Source organism: Aythya fuligula, chromosome 8 (genome assembly GCF_009819795.1).
Source record: "Aythya fuligula isolate bAytFul2 chromosome 8, bAytFul2.pri, whole genome shotgun sequence".
Classification (NCBI taxonomy): domain Eukaryota; kingdom Metazoa; phylum Chordata; class Aves; order Anseriformes; family Anatidae; genus Aythya; species Aythya fuligula.
The window spans coordinates 2,356,632-2,378,762 of NC_045566.1; the positions used below are offsets into that span (position 1 = coordinate 2,356,632).

General features: G+C 46.4%; 1 protein-coding gene across 2 annotated transcripts in view; it reads right to left on the reverse strand.

The window, feature by feature from the left end:
- ROR1 (receptor tyrosine kinase like orphan receptor 1) overlaps positions 1 to 22,131 on the reverse strand; it is a 150,612-nt gene that overhangs the window by 41,595 nt on the left and 86,886 nt on the right. For both annotated transcript variants that reach the window (XM_032192377.1, XM_032192378.1), the window contains exon 2: positions 9,566 to 9,637. In XM_032192377.1, coding sequence (XP_032048268.1) covers positions 9,566 to 9,637 — 72 coding nt within the window. The remainder of the gene's footprint in view (positions 1 to 9,565; positions 9,638 to 22,131) is intronic.

Consider the following 22,131-nt stretch of genomic DNA (forward strand, 5'->3'; position numbering starts at 1 on the left):
CAAATGCAGGAGAAGGAATCTAAAGTACCAGTACTGACAGTGAGACCGCGAAAAATGGCTATTACAGCCCGAGTCATGGTGAAACTTCTCTGTAGGTACAAACAGAAACAAGTTCTCAGTGTCTGGAGCTTCTGACTTCTTCAAGTGCTCTCCACTTTCCTCTACAAACTACCACAGAAACACTAAAATGAAAGGCATCTGCTAAATTCAGCTTAGCTTGGTTCTTAAATACCTACACTTTGCATCCAAATCTTAAATCTGATCAAGCAGCAGACTGTAAGGCACCTGAGATGAGATTTAAACAGGGCAAGTCCCAAGTGGCTGGAATCATCATGAGAAGATTCTCACGGATAAAACATTTCTGTAATTGAAAATAAGCTGAAGGTCTAACGGTGCTTCCAAAAAATCCTGGAGTGTTACTGAGGCGTACCAAATTAGGAGCATTCCTCCCCTGGCACGCAGGAAAGCCATCCATGGCTGCCCTTGCCTTGCACGGAGGAGTCAAAGAGAAGCCCAATTTTATTTTTAACACTTTTGTCTAACTCTCACCTACCAAAGCCCATCAAATCTCCAAAGCTACTGCTACCATCCTCTCCTTTTAGTAACACCCATGCAAAGAACATCGGAAATAATTCCTGCCTGCGTCCAGGTTTCTGTCCAGGCCGCTCCCCACCAGCCGCTTGCTGGTGCCGTCAGCATTAACAACACCTCCTTCTGGGACAGAAGAGGCCAAGAAAAACAGGGCTAAATCCACCTTTTGTGCTCTCAGCAGGAGGCGAGCACTGATGAAATGGGAAGAAGTTGCTGCTTGCACACGTGATGATGACACCGTGTCGCATGGCCGTGGCCTTACCTCGCGGCACGTTTTTTACCGTGCTTCACTCGACAGCCTCCCTGTCATCGAGGAGCTCCCCAGTTGACTCTCTCTGCCCAAAAGAATAATATCTTAGAAACAGGATGGTTCTTACCTAGAAAATAATGACTGTGCTTCTGCGAACTAAATAGTCTAGTGGCAAGGGCTGTTGGAAAGTCTGAGTTTTAATGCTGGCTTTGAGCAGTCTTGGGTGAATCACTTCAGCTGTGATTTTTAGAAGAGCCGAAGGGAAGTAGACACCCAAAGCCAATCAAAGCTCACTTGGGATTTGTGCAACTAAGTCCTTTTAAAAACAGCCTTAAACCTTTTGGCTCAATTTCTCCAGCTATAAAGTGAGGATAATAATCCCTCTTACATCATGGGGAGGCTGTTATGTACATTAATGAGATAATGCTCGTAAAGCACTTTGAAGGTGAAAAGTGCTACGCTGGGATAAGCACTGTTATTATATTTTGAGTTAAATCTCAGGATTTCAAGAACATAACAAAAGCCAGTCCGTATTTTAGAGTCGCACTCTATAAAAACATTTCAGACACATTTTAATTTACAGAAATACAGGAGAATAGCCGGAAAAAGTTCTAAATAAAATTTAGCCCACCTATAATTTAATAATAGTCAAACTGATTTTTTTTTAATTTGTAAAAACAATTTACTGCTGGGCCTAGACCCTGAATGCCAAGTTTCAGCCCACAGAGATTTTTTTTTTTAATGGCTGAGTTATAAACCCTTGAAAAATGCTGACAGCCCCTTTACTATAGCAGCACTAGCGGGTGCCCTATAATGAACTTTTAAATGACTTGAGATAATATCTGGAAAGCCAAGCCTGAAATATATTTCTGGTTTTGAGCCGTTGCCAATGCAAACACAACACATCATAAGTCATCTTCATGATTCTAAGCGCATAAATTGGAGACACTGCATATAAAATCCAAATATTAGGTATCCTTCATGGCCAAACTCTTTGCTGGTTTGATGTTACAGAATAGCAACAGCTGTGCGAGGACGAAATGTACTGTGTTGCGTGTCTTGAAAGAAGAAAAGTGTGTGTATTTCCACAGCTACGTCTTGACATTGTTAAATAGGAGCCTGCCCAGTCGTAATAAATTCTTAAGTATTCTACTACTTTTAAGTGGAACCCAGGTGGCTTTCAAAATAAAAGCTCGTCCTCCCCAGCCAAGGAATGTTAATCTCCTCTGTGACCACATGGTTACTCTATCTTAAATTACCAAAGACACTTCTTAGAGCAGTAACACCCTCTTTGCTCAGAGGGGGACTTTGCTGGCCACAGCGCGAGGGTCTTTTCACAAGCACCATGCAGGCTAGGTGTTTCTGGATTCACTAGGTGTTTCAAGCACAACAGGGATGCAGGATTAGACCTTGAAATGATAATTTTATGAGAAGAATCGTTGTTTCATTTATCCTCTTCTTCGTGCCCTTCTGATCTTTCAGAATATTCAGAGCAGAGCTAAAATCAAAGTCTTCATTCAAGCCACGGCAGTTGTGGAACAGCTTTCATCCAGGTGCAGCAGGGGCCTGTGCACCCAGCGCCTTCCCACCGCGCTCGCAGCGCACTTCTCAGCAAAGGAACGGCTCCGAACCTTCTCTGAAGCAAACCTACAGATGCAGGAACACCATTCCAGCTGCTGAACTAGAGAAAAAGTTTAATTCTGGATCTGAAAGTTCAAATCTTCCTTGCTGTCTGAGCGGGCCGTTTGGACACCAGCCTTGCAGGGTGCTTGCTGGCCTTCTCCTTTTGCACCTAGGCCTAGTGGCTCAGCACTTTGCCATAACATAATAAAGAAATGCAAAGAGTCTCAATCATACCAATACATTCACTGATTGGTAACTTAAAGAGCAGATAATGTTTACCTAAAAAGACTCAAGCTCATCAGTGGGTCTGACAGAGCCTTTCCGATGTACTTTACCAGGTGGAAAGATGCATTTTCATTCACTCTGAGCCTTGGATGAGCCATGTTAGCCCAGCCTGATGCTACACTTGGAAGCATCCCGTCCTCACATTTATCAGTGCCACCACTGAGCTCTGACAGTTGGAAATTTTCCGTGTGGAATTGTTCTCTTTGGGGAAAGTCAACAACTCGGAGCCCACCCAGCCTGAATGCGCTGGATGGGTTTGTTGTTTGTTCCATATGTTCAATCGAGTCGGGTTTTAAGCTATTCCAGTTACGCTGAAGAAGGAACCAGCAGGATTTCTTACTGAAGTGTAGCCATAGACAGAGCACATATTTCTCAGTTGGAAAAAGGATTAACCATTGATTGCTTCATCTGCCCATAACTCACAAAGGGAGACAACTCCCGGCAGGTCCGATCTGTGGGCCTGATCAACAGACCCTTGTTATTAAAAGGGGCAAAAGGAAGACTCCCGGCTGGAATTTCACTTATTTTAAATGAATAAAAGTAAAGGAATGACAGTGGGAGGAAAGCGATACAGCACTCGACCCACGATTTGGCAACCCATATGAAGAACATCAGAGTTAAAGAAGTCCAGACAAAGAAGCGGAAATATTCAATGTCAACTGTCTTGGGACAAAAAGAAATACACAACTGCATTTGCTTGCCCAGCTCATTTTCAAACGAGTTTCCTCAGCGGTGTGTATGTGTAAGGCTCGATTCAGGATACATACTGCAGCTGTGTCTTGGGCTTCCTCTTCCCAGATGTTATCTAGAGGCACGAATGCCATCGGAGGATAACATCCTGAACTGAAACACGCCAACTGATGCCCAAGGACTTACAGCATTTCAGATGTCGACACGCAACATTCACCGAATTTGGGATTTTCACAATCAATTGCCGCTTTCCAATTAGCAGCTGTGAGGCTGCCTTGGGTCATAGGGGAGGGTGGGCTTCTGGAGGGAAACCAGAGCACTTCCAAAAAAATTATTGGGAGCCGAGCACCTGAATCCCACTGCTCTGGGATGGGAATTGGACAACTCACTGCCCTTCATGCCTTTGTGAATTCTTAATATGAATCTGACAGCTCACATCTGTCTCTCCTTTTCTGAGTTAACTCCCAGGTTTAAGGACAGCTGCCTTGGTGATAGCTTTGACGCTGTAATCTGGCAAGGGGAAATGAAGCTTTTCTTTACTCAGGAACCAGTTTTATAGCACAAGTAGGAAGCCCCTAAACTTTATCACAAAAAAAGTGATTTGGGATAGGTAAACAAACGTCCACATCTAGCTATAAACCAAACTACTGAAAACCATCAAGGGATTTTGTTGTCACTTTAGAAGCTGCTCAGCAGTAAAGAGCCACATACAAAAAATCAAGCTATTAAAGAAAGGGTGTATAGAAAGGTATGTGCCCTAAGATTAATGCTGTGGAGTCAAAGAAAAGCTGTTATTTTTGACATTTTGACATAGCATCACTTTAGAATCTGGTTCTTATTAGCCTTTTCTGTGCCTTTTAAAGGTCTATTTTTTTTATAAAAAAAAAAAAAAAAAAAAAAAAAAAACACCAAAAATGTCAGGAAATTTGGAACAGAAACTTACAATAAAACACGTCCCTTGACCCTCTGATCTATCAATCTTTCAAATAAACAAAGATAGCTGGATGAGCCAGGAAAGGGTTATTATATATAGGTACCTTATGTATAATGGTCAGATATTCACTGCACGCTCGGAGGTTATAAAAAAATCCGACGTAAGCGAAGCATTTCGTGCAAGATTTTTACCATGAATGCCGCATGTTACTCGGGGTGGTTTCTTTTTCATGTTTTGTTCTGTGACCTCCAAATTTCACACCCTGTATTATTTATAAATGAGACATTCAAGAAACACAAATTCTCAAATAAAAACGTGCACTCCGTCAGTGGAAAAGCAAACAAAAGGAGCTAATGTACTGTGGCTAAAAAAATTTTCAAACAAAGTAGCAGTAATTTACTGCCGCGCTACTAACGGGACCCCACAAATAGAATCCGAACCCTGTGCCCCATCAGGGGAGCTTGATTTACCGAATATCCCCCAGATAATAAAGGAAAATAAAAAGGTAAATTGTGCATGAATGTGAAGGCTGTAATTCTTCCCCTTTCACCACGCGTATCAAATTCACATCCAGTGATTTCAAAAGAAAATCTGGAAATCTCTAAAGAACCGGGGCCGAAGTCAGGAGGCCTCGATCCACCCGGCTTTGTCCATGGTTGCTTTTGTTGATGTTTCTTAAGATGTAGTTTGCCTAACAGTCAAATTCTCCCTGGGCCATCAGAAAGATTTTTCTCTACAGAGACTCATGGCCAGGTCATATCCCTGCCTGGAAAGATGTGCTGAAGTGACAGTTCTCGCCTGGATTTGTCAGCACGGATGGCAAGGCTGGCTTCTCCAAGAAGTTAATGACGTGAAGTGCCATGCACAGGGTATTGAGGGATTTGGGGAGCATTTTTCAGAGCGCTGACACTCACTGCCCTCTCCTTGGGGGATGTTGGCCCTCTGCACAACACCTGGAGTACTGCTGAGGTCTGTGCCAGGCAGAGGAGCTGCGAGCAGCGGGGAGCTCCGAGTCCAGGCTGGGGATTGCGGATGTCTGGAAATGGAAACCGAATCATCCCAACACTTTATACTTGTTTGCCAAAGAAGATAGGCCATGAAAAGGGAAAGGAAAACAGGCAGGACCTGCAAAAACTCACAATAAGAGGTTTTCTTTGGAAAATGAAGGAAGTGAGAAGCTCGTGGGAGGAGGAGGCACTGGAACTGGGACAGCACTGCTGCATCCCAGCACCTGTGTCCTTAGCTCTGCTCAGCAGTGGCTGGGACCCATCCTAGTGCCCGTCCTGGGACCTGCACGATTAAACGAGCTCCTGACGAGGCTGCAGGTGGGCACGGGGTGGACCTGACCAGGGGAAGTCTCAGCACAGGCACCGTTGTCCTACCAGTCCCACGGAGAGTCCCATTCCAGTGAATGTCGGCAGAAGTTTAACCCCACTTGCAATTAAAATAAAATAATACTTCAGTGCTGACTCTTTCTTGGCAGAGACTCCAACAGTATCATTGCCTAAGGATGAAGAGTTCCCAAACAATTCCTCTGCAGCACCAGATGGAAGTAGGCTCTCGTTCAAACTCAGGCCTATCTATTTCCTTGTAAATAAACACACGACTGATGTGAGGAAAAGCCTACCCTTCCACGACCATTTTTGTGAAAGAGAAGCAGCTGAATGAAGGGCTCTTTGCCATTTTAAATAAGGATCAGGAAAAAGAAGAGCTCGTGGTAAATGTGAAGCTTCCTTAGACAAAGAGCTGGGGCAGGGGCCTGTCCCGCAGCGGAAGGGGAGAGAGGGGTGGCAATGCACGGGCATGGAGAAATGGGAAACCAAAGTGCCTTCAACAACAGGAAGGAAAAAAGAGCAAGAAGTAGGGGACAACAAGGCAGTTGAAGAAAGATGAGAAAGAAACGAATGAACGTGGTGAAGGACAAAGCAACAAAGGGGAGAAATACCACTCAAACACCTAGGGAAGAAAGAGGGGTGGACAATGAAATCCCCAGGTCAGGCATGGCGAAGATGTGCCCCGTGGGACATTTCCCAGCCTTGCCAAGCCCTACGGATTGCGCCCCCAATCAGGCTTCTTCCTTCCTTCAGACCCCCTTTTTTCCCCTTATATATATTTCCCCTTATTTCTCCTTATATCATTAAATACCTATTTGATGGCATTTTCATTTCTCTTTTTCCCTCGCGGCAGCCCTTCTGCACACCGTGATTTACCAGTCGGAAAAGAGGAATATATTCATAGCTAAATTTCTCCTATTTTAAAAGTGATTATTTTTTTATTTTTATGCATAGTTTGTTTGTTTTTTTAAGGTTTTGGTGAGAAACCACCTCCTCCCTCCCATCAATCGTTGCTTTCAACAGCTCTTCACGGGTGGCTGCGTCTCTTTTAAATTCATTTCCTGTTAAAAAGAATAAACAGGCAACTGTTTAATGCTGTCGATTTAGCTTATTTAATAGAAATTGAAACCTGAATAGGGCTCAGTTGTAAGATAGTCACTGCAGAACTCTCCGAGGTAGGGAAGGCACCACATGAAGTAATTATTTTAAAATGCAGAATGTTGTTTGAGGAGACGATGGGCTGCTCCTTCTCCTGCAAACCCAGGAGACGTGTTTGAGGAAGAGACGTTCATTTCCAAAAGGCAGCACACGGAGTTAGAGCCACTTAATGCGGACAGCCATTTAATTGGGAAATTTGGCTGGAAACCGCTTTCATGTGGTGAACTTAATAGGCTTTAAAATAAGTTTTACTGGGACGCCTGCGTGACCTCACGGCTGACTGCAGCAAAGACAAGTGGATGTCGGTCCCTTCAGCTGCTTGCTTGCAAAAAGAAATGGAAACTAAGCGCATGCCTCGTGTTCTCCCCCGAGGTTTCGGCACGTCGGGCTGCACCTAAGGGAGGGTTTCAAAGACCTTCAGCGAGAGCTGGCAGCGCCCACATGAAAGCCCCCGCTGCTTTCCTGGGCAAGACGAGACGTGTGGGTGCCTCGCTTCACTTGTGGGCACGCTGGAAGAACCCTCCCCTCTGACTAAGCTTTTTGGGCACCAAATGCATTTTAATCACGTATGTAAATCCGCGTTTAGGTGTGCAAGCTTACAGCAGTCTAAATGCTAATCGCGGGCGGGCAAAGGGGGCCGGTAATCCCCCAGGAATGCAGGATTCAGCCCAGCCAGTGATAATTGCCACATTCCAGGTGGATTAGAAGTGTGAAACTTCATTTTACCTGTTCCTGACAATAGAGCTCAGGAACAGGTGCTATGGAGGTAACAGGGAAAGGGTTTAATTGCTAACGTCGAGGCCAGCGGGATGATTTCTGTGCCCGAGCTGGTGGCAGCCGCCCAAAGCCTCACCTCTGCTGGTGCCTGAGTTGCTGCTTTCCGACACAGCAGGGACACCCGAACCCTGGCTGATACAAGCAGGCACTTTGCATTTTGATGATCTGAGGATTTGGTGTTGAGCGTACTTTGAAGGCAGCAGACTCGGAAGGAAGCTGGCAATCCACGCCGTCCCTGCTGCCAGCAGGCAGCCTGCTCCGCTTCCAGGCTTGGTCAGTCAAAGCAAGGGTTTGGAGAGTGCCCATGTGGGGCATGTCCTACTGAAAAAGCAGCATTTGAACAGCCAGCTGAGGGCAAGCCTAGCCAAATATATGGGCAAAAAGTCACCTTGGTCAGAAGAAACCAGCCTACACAAAATCTCTCATAAGGAATAATAACAAAGAGGCTACTGAGGGCTATTTTTCAGCTCAGCTCAGACTTAATTTGCTGTAAAATTACATTGTTTTCAATATCACTTCTGTACCTTCCCCTCTGCCTGGGTTTTGGTTGGGAGCACAGAGCTTTCCCTGTGCCAGACAGTAGCCTGACCATGGGCACATTGCCTGTCAAACCCTTGGGGCTCACAGGGGAGAATGAAGAATATCTCACTGATGATGGTCTGCAAAAAAAATACTGCAATCACCTCAACAAAGTGTGACTGACTTCTGTGCTGATGGGCTGGGTTCCTAGAGGAAAACCTCCCCTGTAGCTTAATAAAGGTCCTGCTAAGGATAACATTGGGGGCCTACATATTTTTCTGCCTTTCCCACTGGAAAGCACAAGCCCTTTGGCTTTCTTCCTCTCCTGTCTGGTACGCAGTTGGAGCAAGCAGCAGAGCTGCAGGAGTCTACAGGCAAATTCACAAAGGTCTCCACCTGAGTGTGCATCAGCTGCAGTTTTGCAAGGAGTTACAATTCAGCCATGTTTTAGCAGGAATAAAACCGCCAGCAAACCCACTCCCAGCAATAAATGCTGCCCGGAGAACTGATGCACCACTGCTCTCAGGGAAAGAGTTAACCCTTCCATAAAGAACTCAGAGCTACAGATTCTTGTCATACTTAGGCACAGAAAACATATTTAAGCTTAAACATTAAACTTTACGCACACATGCTCGTACAAAATATTAACAAAACACAGACAAAAACGTTCGGAAAAACCATCTGTGGCAGAACTCCACTATGGGAAATTTCAGTCTAAATAGTTAATGGTTGGCAAAATTATACACAAGTGAAAAGAGGTTGTTTGACAAATTGAACAGTTAGTGTGGCTAACAGCATCCTCCACTGTAAAGGATACCTCAGAAGCATTTCAAAGACCAGACCGACTCAGAAGCTGCAGGCCACTGCCTTGGAATAAGGGCTACAGGAAGCTAAGCAATTTGGTTTAAATAGTTGGTGGTGCATAATTTACAAAATGAAGGGGAATGAGAAATATAGCCCTTTTTTCACAACATATACCCTTCAGAAAGCTCAAAATCACACATAATTACCACTTGCAAATGCATTTTCCTTTCTATTAATTCAAAGCCTCTAAATTTCACAATAAAACACAATGAGGCAAACTGACTCTGCCTGATGCTTGTTAATTTTGAGATCAGATCCTAAGATCCACCAGCCAAAATGTCAAGCAGTTCATAAACTAACAGAACTCACATCTTGAAATATTTTTACCATGTGGAACATTTTATGGAACAAGAAACGAACACAGCATTCTCCAGAAATCACAGTACCACACGTAATTAAATGTCAAATGATCACAGGGCAAACAAGATTGATCTTAAATGCCCCCTCATCCTTTTGCTTGCTGATGCGGTCGAGTCAAGAAGAATAATTGAGATTTTAAAACCTGGTTTCCCATCTTTCTGTATTTTTCTGTCCACTTACCTTTATCTAATTCACTTGAGATGTTCCATGACGACGTAGGCATGAAATCAGCAACCACCGATGAATTTGCTCCTGGAAGAGAAAAAGAGAAGAAAAATGCTGTTGGTATATTGATCTTGTACCGTGAGGAGTGTAAGAGGCATTTACAAAATTGCTGTCGCAGTAGTAAAATTATTTGAAGAACAGCAGTTATTAAAATACACTCGATGCTGTGCGTTGGCAGGCTGACACATATGGGTAGCAGAACCAGCAAAGTGGAAAAAGGCACAGGGCCAAGCTGGAGCTTGTTTTGCAGGGCTGTCACTGGGAGGCCTTGTGTTAATCAAGCAACCAATCTCCGAGATGTGTTTGGCCCACCTTAAAGTCTCTCCACGGGTTTTATAGAGGTAGAATGACTCTGCAGTGCTGCAGCAAAGAAAAACACCAATGCGCCGACGCTGCTGAACATGTTATCTATTAACATTTACGAGAGATTTTAATCCTGCCAAGCCATGTGCACGAGAAGAGCCACCATTTACGCACTGCAGTTAATGGGGCTACTTGTACGAAAACCCCTCGCATGGCTCACATAAACACAGGCTCGAGAGACTGATCTGAACACGGGGAGCATTTCCTCATGGCTATGGCACTGTTTTCCCTGGGAATTACTACGCGTATATAGGAGATTGAGTGAGGGATGGGAACGGTGGGAAGAGGAGGGAGGCACACGCATTACACAAATCTCCAGTAGCACCAGTTTAGGCTGGACATGAGGAAGAATTTCCTTACGGAAAGGGAGGCCAAGCACTGGAAGGGGCTGCGCAGGGCAGTGGTGGGGTCCCCTGCCCTGGAGGTACTTTAGAGATGTGTGGATGTGGCACCATGGGACGGGGTTAGTTTTGGGACTCGGTAAGTGAGGTTGATGGTTTGAATTGATGGTCTTAGTCCTTTCCAACCTAGACAATGCAGTGATTCTGTGCCATGGGAACACCGTGCGCTTCCAAATTTCCTGCGTGCCCCAGCCCTGGGAACACGGCTTGGACTAGAAGAGGAGGAGAGTGGTGCTGCGGCAACAAGCACGGGAGAGGACAGCACATCCAAAATGAAAATCAGAATGTGCCCCATGTGCCAGTGTCTGATCTGAGTCAGACACAGAGAAGACTTGCAACAAAGGAACACCTCGTGGCCTGATCCTGCACCCTGGCTGGACCTCCAATGCCCACAAATACAGAGCTGAGATGCTGAGCGTCACCACGAACCCAGACAAGAACTAGTGAGCACCACAAAGTGCAGTGTTCTTCTTTTGACACTGTCCCTTCAGCTTGTTCCTTTAACTCCAAAGCAATCTCAGCACAAGGATACCCAAGGATCTTCTGCTTTTATGTGATCGGTGAGCAACTTCTCTATTTCATTAAGAAATCACGAGCAAATTGTAAACACGATGTCACACAAACGCACGAAGCAGTTAAGTTCAGATTTAGCCACTGCACTTTTTATAAATATCGTCTTTCTTAAAAGCCCACCTGGTAGCACTGCTTATTTAAGACTCTGTCAAGTATTTCCAATGTAAACACAGAGTGTGCAGGCATTATAACTCACCTCCGAACACAGCCCCTGGCCTGTGCAGATACGCAGGGCCCAAACCCACTGATGGGGACAGATCCTGAGCCCCGTGTGAAGGCACTGCTCTGAAGTCAGCAGCGACACCCGTTTATACAAGGTGAGGCTTTGTCTCGCCGTGTCCATCCCCCTGAACTGTTTACTCTTTAACATACTTAAGCTTTTGTGAAATGAAGTTTTTTCCAAGCATTTGCCATCTTTTTCAGTGCGAGGAGCGAGGCTCCTGCTTTCTTGCTCTGGCTTCAGATGTCACCACGAACCTTTGCACGCCCCATGGGGCTTTTTCCAACACCTCTGTCACAAATTCACCTCCCACCCTTTCCTGCTTTTAGGACAGTTATCCCCAGATGCAAGTTCAGCTTCTTAACTAACCCAAACGCTGGGGACTGCCTGGCTGAGCAACCTGCAAGGCTTGAGGCAAACAGCGTGGCTCCAGAGCTTCGTGGTGACCCGCACAGGATGACGCAGTGGCCGACAGTGCCAGGATTTGCTGGAGACTAGAGCTGAGATGTCGAGGAGGTGACAAACAACCAGTGGGCCAGCCCTGAGGGCCAAATGCTGAGCAGGACGTGGTCGGTGCTAGAGGCTGGGATGCTTTGTCTCCTCTGCCTCACCCTTCCGTGCCTCCTACCTGAGAAATGGGGCAGCTCCTGCAGGCTTAGGACCAACCCCCTCCGAGAGAGCTGCCACCACCTTCCATACACCTCTTGTTGAGACCAGCTCCATCTCAAACGTCCATAGTGCACAGCTCCAACCCACAATCAGCAGATGAAGCCCCTCACGCTTCTAATTCATTCAAGTTTTGCATCTGACAATGCATTTTCTGTGGGTAACGTTACTTTTGTTCACCTGGAAACACCCCACTGTTAAGAGCCCCCTTTACATTGCAGACAGCTAACACACATTAACCAAAATGAAGGAATAAGTCCTAACAATACCATGACGAAACACAGTATTTTACTGTTTACAACTTTGGAGTGTTCACATTATTTTTTTCTACAATTAACGCTCTGATTTCAAACCATTACTTGATTGAAAGGAGCACGCTGAGCAGCCACACAGCGAGGGGACATCCCATTCATTCCCAGTGAATGCAGAAAGCAAAAGTAACCGAGCAATCAAGTCCAGCATTAATTTAACGATGGCCTGCGATGACTTAGGACTGCTGTGTGTGCAAGTGAGGGCAGCGATACCTCTCCTTGGAGAAACCCAGTCCCAGCCCCCAGCCAGGTGAGAAGCGCGCCCAGGGGAGGTGAGTCACGGCCGGGAGGAGGATCAAAGACCCGGGCTGGTTCCTCCCCTGGGACCAAAGCCACCTCGCTCTGCCTCCGGGAGCAAAATGCATTTAAAAAGTACAGACTGGGAATGAGTAAGAGGTTTTTTTTTTTCCTTTGGGTTTGTGAAATCCAGGTTTCTGCACCCTCAAATGTACGGAAAAACGGCCAACCAACTCCAAAAGTGCCTCTTGTGCTTGGAAAGCTCTTAAATACTCAAAAAGGGTCTGGATTGCATCTTACAACGTCGTGTCTCCTAACCTGAACCATAGTTTAGGTTAACCTGCAGAGTCACCAACTTTGATCCTTTGATTCCAGCTCTGTTGTACATGAAACGGGGGTATTGCAGAGGAGGAAACGCTGAGGCACCTGTGTGGCCTCCGTGAGCCGCTGTGAGCTAAGGAGCAGGAGGCAGTGCAAAGAAGACAGGTATGAGGACACCCCCTTATTTTTTTCAGACTTTACAACCCTTAATGGCCCACCAAATCACTGTTGAGCCTGAAACATTTTCATTGACACTCACACACCCTCATTACCAAGCCCTGGATGGAAAGCAGCGCCGAGAAGATCTGAGTCTCCGGGTGCATCACTTGGCACAGCAGATGAGCAGTGATCTATGGGCTGTGACTGGGGCCAAATTCAGTCCAAACTGCATCCTCAGGGCCAGTAGAAGTTGGCTTCCCCTCACATGCATTGCAATGAATGTGCTGGTTTATACAAACGACCCTCAAAGCAGGTCTGCTCAGCCTGTGAGCCACCAGCGGCTGCATGGGACGCACAGAATGCACCCAGCACCCAGCACCGAGCTCTCCAGCACACATCCAGCCCTCTCATCATGCCCCCAACCTTGAAAACATCCCGCAGGCAACTGCTCCCCTCATCCTGTGAACCTCACGTAGGGGATGTACTGACAGCCTTGACCATTTGGTGTCACCATCCAAAAAAAAAAACACCAAAAAAGAAAACCCCATGTGCTTAGTACTGCAATTGGATATCAAATGAGGAGTTTAAGAATTAATCAAATTAATCCTTATTTGTTAAAAACGCCCCCTTGCACGCTGCTTTAACTATTTGAACAGCCAGAATTGGTTTGAAAAAAAGGCAATCTGAGAAATGTGATCCGCAGAGGCCCATTACCCCGGTAAGATTTTATTTATAGATGAAATCATCCCAGATGAATGAAGAATCTTATCCTTAACGCACAAAAGATAAGTATCTGTTCAAACCCCTATCACGATTAAGAAATGCTGGTCTCAAGTTAATGAGAAATCACAACAGTCAATTAAAACCTCTGTGAAAAGCCAAGCCGAGTGTATTCAAATACCCTCCCCACCGAGAAGTTGGCTAACATCTGACTTTATTACCATATTGCATAAGCGTGGAGCGAATTTCACACAAGTCAGTCCTTTTAAAGCCTTTGTGATTAAATAAACTTCAATAAGGTTTACAGAAAGCTGCCCGTGAAGAAAAACTACAGAGCCAGTTCTTATCACAGGCGCACACCACTGCCTCATTTTCTCACCAGCAGCAGCCATCACTCAGGGCCTCGTGTTTGTACTGTCACGACTACAGACCCATCAAAGGACGGGGCAGCCTCGTCCGCTGCCCACAGAACCACAAAGGAGAAGATCCAGGCCCCGTGCCCAGGCTAATTAATATCTCCGAGCTCTGCGTCTGCTGCACAAAGTAAAGAGAATATAAGTCAAACCAGGAAGAAGGCAGATCGCTAGGACGACACCGAGCCCCGAGATGATTGAAGATTTTAATGGGAAATAAATCCCCCGGACAGAAACAAAGCAGAGAGCAAAATAAGTCTACGAACGTGGATATTCTGCCTGCCAGAGGGCTGTACGAGGCTGGATGGCTGCTGAACGTATGACTTTGCACGGCCAGTGTGGTGCCTGGGACAGGATTTCTTCTTGGTGGCACAGAGGAAAACCCCAGGTCTTGCAGGACCCCAACTTTTCCAGGTGGAAGATAAGTCCAGTTGGAACACACTCAAATAATTCAAAGCGTCTTCTAAATGGGCATCCTCTGTCACACTTTGTATCGTACCCGTGGGTCCTTCTACGCCCTCATTACATGCCCTACAAAATTATGGAGTTTACAATTTTGTCTGACATAAGCAGGGAATGCGACTGCGATATCTGCAATTCTGACCTCAACGCAGGACACCCGGAATAGCAAAAAGAGCAAGGAGGGTTTTAAAGTAACCGAGCAGTTCGAAGTCTGAGTAATGAAATAAACCGTGCAAAATTAATGTTTAAACTGAATAAAAACCAAAGTTTTCCATTTGCAAGTCTCTTTCTGAAGCTGCATGGAAAGCCTGCGCTGAGGGAGATTTGTTATCCCATGCAGGAATTTGCCTAAGGAAGTGATAAAACCCAAATTACACGAGACACTAAAAACAAGATTGGGCAAGACATTCCTCCACGTACGGATGGGGAGCCGTCCCACACCGTCAGGAGGGTCAGGACAGGACAACCTAACAGCAGGTTTGGGCACCACTGTTTTGGCCAAATCACTGGTAAAATCACCATTTATAGCAGCTGTTCTAGAAGAAACCCCTTAAGAACCTGAATGAAAATCTTCCGAATGTAGTCTTCTTTAGCAGTATTGTTTGGATATAATATTGGAAAAACAGAAATCATAGATAAAATTATACAGAATTAGAGTAAGCCCTAATTACTCTAAGTGTTCAGAATTTTTGCTTTTCTGCACATTCCACATCTACACTTCATCTTTCTCTTTGTCTGGTTCCTACCTGACTGATCTCTTCCAAGATCTTCCCACAAATACGCCCCGTGGCTGTTTTCCTTAGCCGTATCTCCATCATCTTTTTCCTTCAGCGTTCGCTGTTTCACTGATCCTTTGTGAGCTCCCCACACGTTCTCATCTGATCTCCCAAGATAGGAGGTTTTGCAATCAGCCAGTTACCATCCCATCCACAGCCCACCCTGGAGGTGCTGAAGGAAATCTAGACATACCTTCTGCAGACTGTAATGGATACGGCCTATTATTCACTAATTTTCTTGTCTGTTTAATTGGCACCATCCTGAATTTCCATAATACATCCCTCAAATGTCGCTTACATCTCTAATGCATGAAAGGATTTTATTTCCATGACATCAGTACCTCTGCGTGTCAGGAGACGTGTCCACATTACACAGTCCTCGTGTTTCAAAAGGGGGCAGGAATCACACAAAGGCAGCACTCAGCTGAATGAGGCCAAACTGGGCGAAGATGGGACATTATTGAGAGCATTTGTGCTCCTCAGGTAAGGCAGGTGTCTCAAGGAGAATATACTGCCTTTATTGGCATGCAGTGATATAAGTTGGTGGCAAACCTTCCATTGATCGGTTATGGATACAGCGATTTCTGCGCATGATGATGTATAAAAATAGGATATAGAAAACACTTCCTGGTAAAAACACATTCCTGCTGAAAGTCTCAGCCCTGCAGGTTCAGGTGAAGCTGTCAGCCTTTGTACTGTCTCTCAAAATGTTCTGAAGGAGAGCAGCAGGTACGTTAGATGCAATACAAGCTGCTGGAGAACAGACCTTAACTCAAGCTCTATGCACTGAGATGAAATGTTGCACAACAGCATTTCTCCTTCCAATGCTTACCTTTAAGTCATCAGCTTTCCTCTGCCTGGTTACCCCGTGGCTGAAAAAGCAAATGCAGGGCTCGTTGTGCCAGCACCTTGCACAGGCAGATGCTCACAGCAGTCAGCGCTCTGCTAGAAACCACATTTCCCACTGGCAAAGGCTTGCTCTCGTTCTGCAGGCTGCTCCACGCAGATAGGGGCCGAGATGATACTGCAGGATGCTAACAGCTTTCAAATGTTAATTGTGTTCTCACTCTGACAGGGTAAAACTTCCAAGCAGAGCTGTCTGTTCTTTATCTGCAGTATATCATTATTGATAGCCCGGGGCAGATTAATGATTGGCATCAGATAGGGAAATCTTCAACACCGATGAGCAACTCGAGCTTTGTGCATTTCACACATACAATGCATTAATTTTCAGCTTCCAGAGCGAGAAGTGCAACAGGATGGTTTAATTTAGTGCAGGACTGGAAACTGTTAGGGACCTCATTTATACCACAGCCCCTGCCACCCCGTCCCTGCTACCGGCGCTTCCATTAGCACATAGGAAACAATCTGGGAGTCTCCCTAAATGCTCTGTGCTCCCGAGGGGTCGTGATAAGTGGAAGGAGTGACCCGTTTGGGATCAGAGGTGGGAAGCCAAGAGCCCCGCATGTACCTGAAACCTCTGCCCTACGTCCTCCTGCGGAGCTGCTCTCTTGATACCCCAGGAGATATCACAGTGGAAAGCCGTGGGGGTTTCCCATATCTAAGAGGATGCCAGTAACACCCAACCCAAGAGGTCTACTGGGAAGGACAGCAACAGGCAATACCATCAAAAAATTATACAGTTGCTACGTAGGCAATACCTGAAAACTCCTAAAGCACCTTGAAACATGCTGGCAGCTTCCTAATGACCTACACAAGTCCGGGCCGACTGCCGTATTTTTAGTAAGCTGCTCTTTGGCTGAGGTCGTCTCAGTTTTAAACTGTTTTCTTCCCCGGGATCAGAGCTGTCTCTTGGAAGAAGAGGTTTTTAAGAAGCCCTTTTTATATGCTAATACTTTAATCCTAAATTTCTAATTACCGAACTACAACTCCTTTTCACTGTGGCTATTAATTACAGATTATCATTAACGTTGGATGGATTTAGAAGTCACTGTGGAATCTGGGTGCACTTTATATCGCCTAAATTGGGTCGTTAACAGTTCCACTTAAGAAGAGCAAAACACTGCACCCTGGAGCAAGCCGCAGCTTTTAAAGACGGGGGGAACGGAGAAAAGAAATGGGCAGCTGGCTGAGCGCCAGCCCTGCAGAGCTCACAGTCGGGTCTTTGTGCTTAGGACCGGCAGGAACGCGGCCACGCTCGCACCCCAAGGCAGCCCCAATTTTTCAGCACAGAAAACGCTCAGCTCCAGCTCCCGGTGACCAGGCAGGGTCCTGGTCTGTGACAACTCCCAGACCTCTCCTGCCAAGGAATTGGGGGCAAACCCGGGGAAAAATAAAGGTTGGGCATCAAGGTTAACTCGAGGCTATGGTGCCTTGTAGGTCGGGGACTGGTTCCTGACCCTGCTGGCAGAGCAGAGGCAAGGATGCAGAAGGATTTCATCCACCACCCTAAGGCTGGCAGCCGCTGAAAGCCCCTCAGTGCTTCTTCTGTGTCGAATCCTTTGTACACAGCACAATCTGAAACATCAGGCGGGTGAAAGTAAGATGTTGGAAGAGCACAGATTTTCCTGCCCGTGAAGGGAGCTTTTCTTGGACACAGATCTCAAGAGGAGCTGGTTGTTTTGTAGGGTAACCCTGGAAGGGAGCACAGCACAGCTGGTTGTCATGCAAAGCTACAAAGCTGGGGATTTCCATACCAAGTGCCGACTTCCCACCTCTCCTAGCCTACCTGAGATAATACTGGGTTCCTATCCATGCCCTGAGCTGTCTTCTGAGCACCTCGGGCTGCTGGAAGGAGAGGAGAGGAGGTGGGAACCCTGCAAAGGGAATGGGATGACTGCAATGGAGAAAAGGCAGAAACCCAGCAGCAGCAGGACATCACTGGGTGGTGAGATGGGGAATGGGGCCGTGAGAAGAAGAAGAGGAGTCACAAAGAAACATCAACATATCAAGAGGGCATGGAGATGGAGGAACACATCCTGGGACACATTTAGGGCAAACATTTTAACACCCGGGGTGGTGAGGAGCCCAGGGAGGAAGGGGAGAGGGCAGTGCTCTGTTAGGCACTTTCTGGGGTAACACCGTGGCAGCAACATGTGGGCACAGGGGCTGGGAGCTCTCCTAACAAGTCCCTCAAAGGTCCTGAGCCTGGAGGGTGCCCGAAGGCACAAAGGGGCTCTCGCAGAGCAGCTCCAAGTGCTGCCATCACCCAGCCCATGCCTGCTGCAGATGCTTGGCTCACGGCAGGCATCAGCACCCTGTGCCAGCATTTTGGGGAGCTGCCCCTCCACCGACACAACAGCCACACAGCTTCCCGTGGATTTATCTCCAAAAGCAGCACGACCGAGCAGTGCCCACGAGCTCACGGCTGGGACAGAGGTGCCTGGGGACGAAGCATGAAGTGCCCGGCCAGGGCTTTGCCTTGCACCTGCTCGCCTGTCCCTGGTTTCCATCAGTGCCACTGCACTAAATCCACCCCCAAAAGCTTTAAGGAAGGCAAAGCCAGCCAAGCACAGGGAGGGCAAACAAGAAATCATTTACATCCACCATAAATCGCAGCACACCGTAACTCCTTGCACCTCGGCACTTGAGGGCCAGGAGTGATTGAAATGTGGATAAGGCTACCACCAATCTACAATTAAACGCTTATAACTCATGAAGAAAATTACAGGAGAAGTCTGCCCTGTGCAAATTCATTATTATTTTTCAAGCTCGATAATTATTTTTGTTGCAGTGAGGAAAAACGGACCCATGTCAGCTCATGAATTAATGAACGGTCCCGAAACAATTACTTCTTAAATACACAGAAGTCTCCCTAGTGTAAACACGCTCCGTTTTATACCATATCCTCTTGGTACAAGGCACACATTGCAGCATGACTTATTGGCTGCGTATGATGAAACAGTAAATGTTGCACGTTTGACGGCTTCAGCCTCATGGCTAGGATTTTACATCGGTTGATGTTGATTAATGTACAAACTGCCAAATTTATAAAGAGGCTGAAACACAAGGATACACTGTGAAACATATGCTAATAGAGCACAATTTATATAAAAAGGGGGGAATGTAAATATTTAACCGATGCCAGAGCTGGTTGCTTTGGCCAAGTCAGGACTGAGCTACATTGATTGTTCGAGAGGAACTTGCACCCTGCGCAAAACCCACACAAGCCTGATCTCAGGCAGCCTCACAGCCTCCACGTTTTAGCAGGTAGACTTAAAACCTCATTTCTTCTGCTAAAAGGCTGATTTTTTTAATTTTTCCTTGAAGTCAAGCAGACGACACTTGTGAGTAAGAGCTGGTGAGCGCGTGTATGAGGCACTGGGCTCGGCGAGAGGCGCGCTGGAGGCAGGGTGCTGCTGCTGCTCCTGCCAGCTCCTGCCCGTGCAGTCAGAGCATGCACAGAGAGCACAGCCACCAAGGTCCCCTGGCCAGCTTGCCTTTACCTGCAGCCTCAAGGCAAGGTCTTTCTGGGGTGAGCACTGAAATCCCTTTGGACGGCTCCGCGCACAACGCTGACACAACACGGGGATGCATGAGGGGCCGCTCTCCTGGTCCAGTCCTCGTGGGACCCCAAACTGGGGCTGTCCATGGCTAGCTAACAGAAGCAATTATACAGGTAATTAGTCTGCACAAAAGGTTTCCATTATCATTGTGGAGTTGATTTTTTTAACTCTTCATTGCTGGAATGGGTTAATGTACTAAGGAGCTGTAGCTACAACTGATTTGCTACGGAAAAGGTTCAGCGCTGTCCCCTGGATTCAGATCTCTCTGATATCAAGAAAACTGAAATCCAAACTTAACAGTAGGCCCATATTTATTGCCATTGATATTTGATTTTCAAATGCTTTCATCAGTGGTTTAAGTGTGCCCTTGTGCTGGATTCCCCCTGATTTCAACAGCTGCAGAAGGAGGCCAGCTTCAGAGGGCTCCCGTCACAGCCTCGGGGTCCCACAGCCCTGCAAGCCTCGTGCTGGCACCTCAACAACAGCCCCAAACCCCACAGCGTGGCCAAGTCAGCCTCCTGAACCCTGAGATCGTGCAGCACTTTCTCAAGCACAGTCAGGATGGAAGAAATCGTTGCTGCAAAAGCACCGCTTCTGAACAGCACGACTACGACTTCGCAAGCCTTTGCCTTAATTGCACCCAGAAGTACAACTATCTGCAGTGTTCACGACCCCGTAACGTCTGTGCCACACACAAAAAAAACAGTCTCTAAAAGTTAACAGCCTGCACAATAGGAAATAAACAGGAGCAGGGCAGAGTTGGCTTGTTCAAGCTTAACTGCTTTTGCAGCCGCGGAAGCCTCGTGGAAGGATAAACCAACTGATGATTTTTTTATTAGCTCGACAAACAAAAAGCCAGGCTTTCCATGTACTGCTACTGCAGATCTACTGAGGTTAGGTTTCAAAGTCGTGGCAACTGCCATCCTTTAGGAACCTCGTTAGCTTGGAAATGGATCCAGGATTTCTCTGTCAGGCAGGGCAGGCCGAGCACGGTGCATCCAGATCCAGCTCTGTTGGACCAAGTGTTTGCCTGGTGGCTGCACACCACACTCAGGTTTTGCACTGCTCTTCCTAATTTCTTGCTCTTTGGGCCAAAGGACTGCGGTGATACCAAGCTCAGCAGGTGATGAGGGCGAGTGTCTGCTGAAGTAAGCCCAAGTACCACAGAATTTGCCGAGTTCAGATGAGCTCATGCATATTACAGGGCTAAATGTGACCAGCAGGTTAATGAACATCAGTCACTCGAACTATTTTGTGCGACCTATTTGCAAATAAAGGAGAACCCAATTCTCCATGAAGGCTCCAAAGCAAACACGACACTGGGAAAACGAAAAAAGACTGTCCTCTGGCCTTCTTGTTAGTTTTGTACCTACTATTTACAAACTGCTCTTCCAATTTCTCTCCACTCATCTGTAATTAGTTCCCAAACGACTCTTTATGGTCAAGCCAAACTATTCTTCTGTTTAATTTTTTGGGTTTCTTTAAATCCACACACAGGTCCCATCCTCCCTCTGCCAGGAGCTGCACCGCCTGTTTTGTCCCACTTCTCAGCTCTGCCAGATGCAGAGCACGGGTTGCACAAGGTCCAAATGCTCCACCAGTGATACCAGCAAGATGCTGGAAATGCCTGGGTTTGATTCTGGCAGATCATCTCCTCATTTTCACGATCCTGGTCAAGTACCGCAATCAACCATGTGTTTAGTTTAAATTCAAATGCTGAAGTAATCAAACTGCTTACCCTCCGGCTGTACAAGACCAAAAACTTTCCATTAGTTAATACATGGATGTTCAAGGAATATTTGAACCTAATCCAGACTGTACTGAGCTACCTGTAAAACCCAGCAGAAGCTGGTGATTTTGGAAGCCGTTTCAGGTCTGTGCATGCCTTTAGTCCTCCTGAAACACGGCACTGCTAAATTGTGTATTTTCTTACCCAGCTTCCCACATTAATTGACTTTGACAGCGGGTTTGTGAGCTGCTGTTAGTCATGCTGTTTACAGAGTGCCAGGGATAACAGATTATAGCATTACAATAATCTTTCAAAACTTTAGCTATTAAAAACTCAGAAGGAAGTAAGAGAAGGGGTTTTCACTTAGTTTAACTGATTTGATAACGACATTGTATTTGGTTGCAGGAAGCCCCACCAGCAGACGGAACAACCCTGTGGGCAATGCACAGGGTGAAAGGGTCGAACTTCTCTCCTCTATTGTGTGATCTCCCAGTGCCAGGACTCCTCTGCGATGTTACAACTCGAAGTGGAGGGACCGTGAACTTCAGGTGACTCGTAAGCACGTGCACGGAGCAAATCTCCCTATTCTCATATGAATCCATATTGAAAATGTCCTTAATTTAAGACGGGGCAGGACAAAAATCAATGAGAGCTCCACTAGCAGGTACATTTACAAAAGATGAACAACACCTGAATAGACTAGG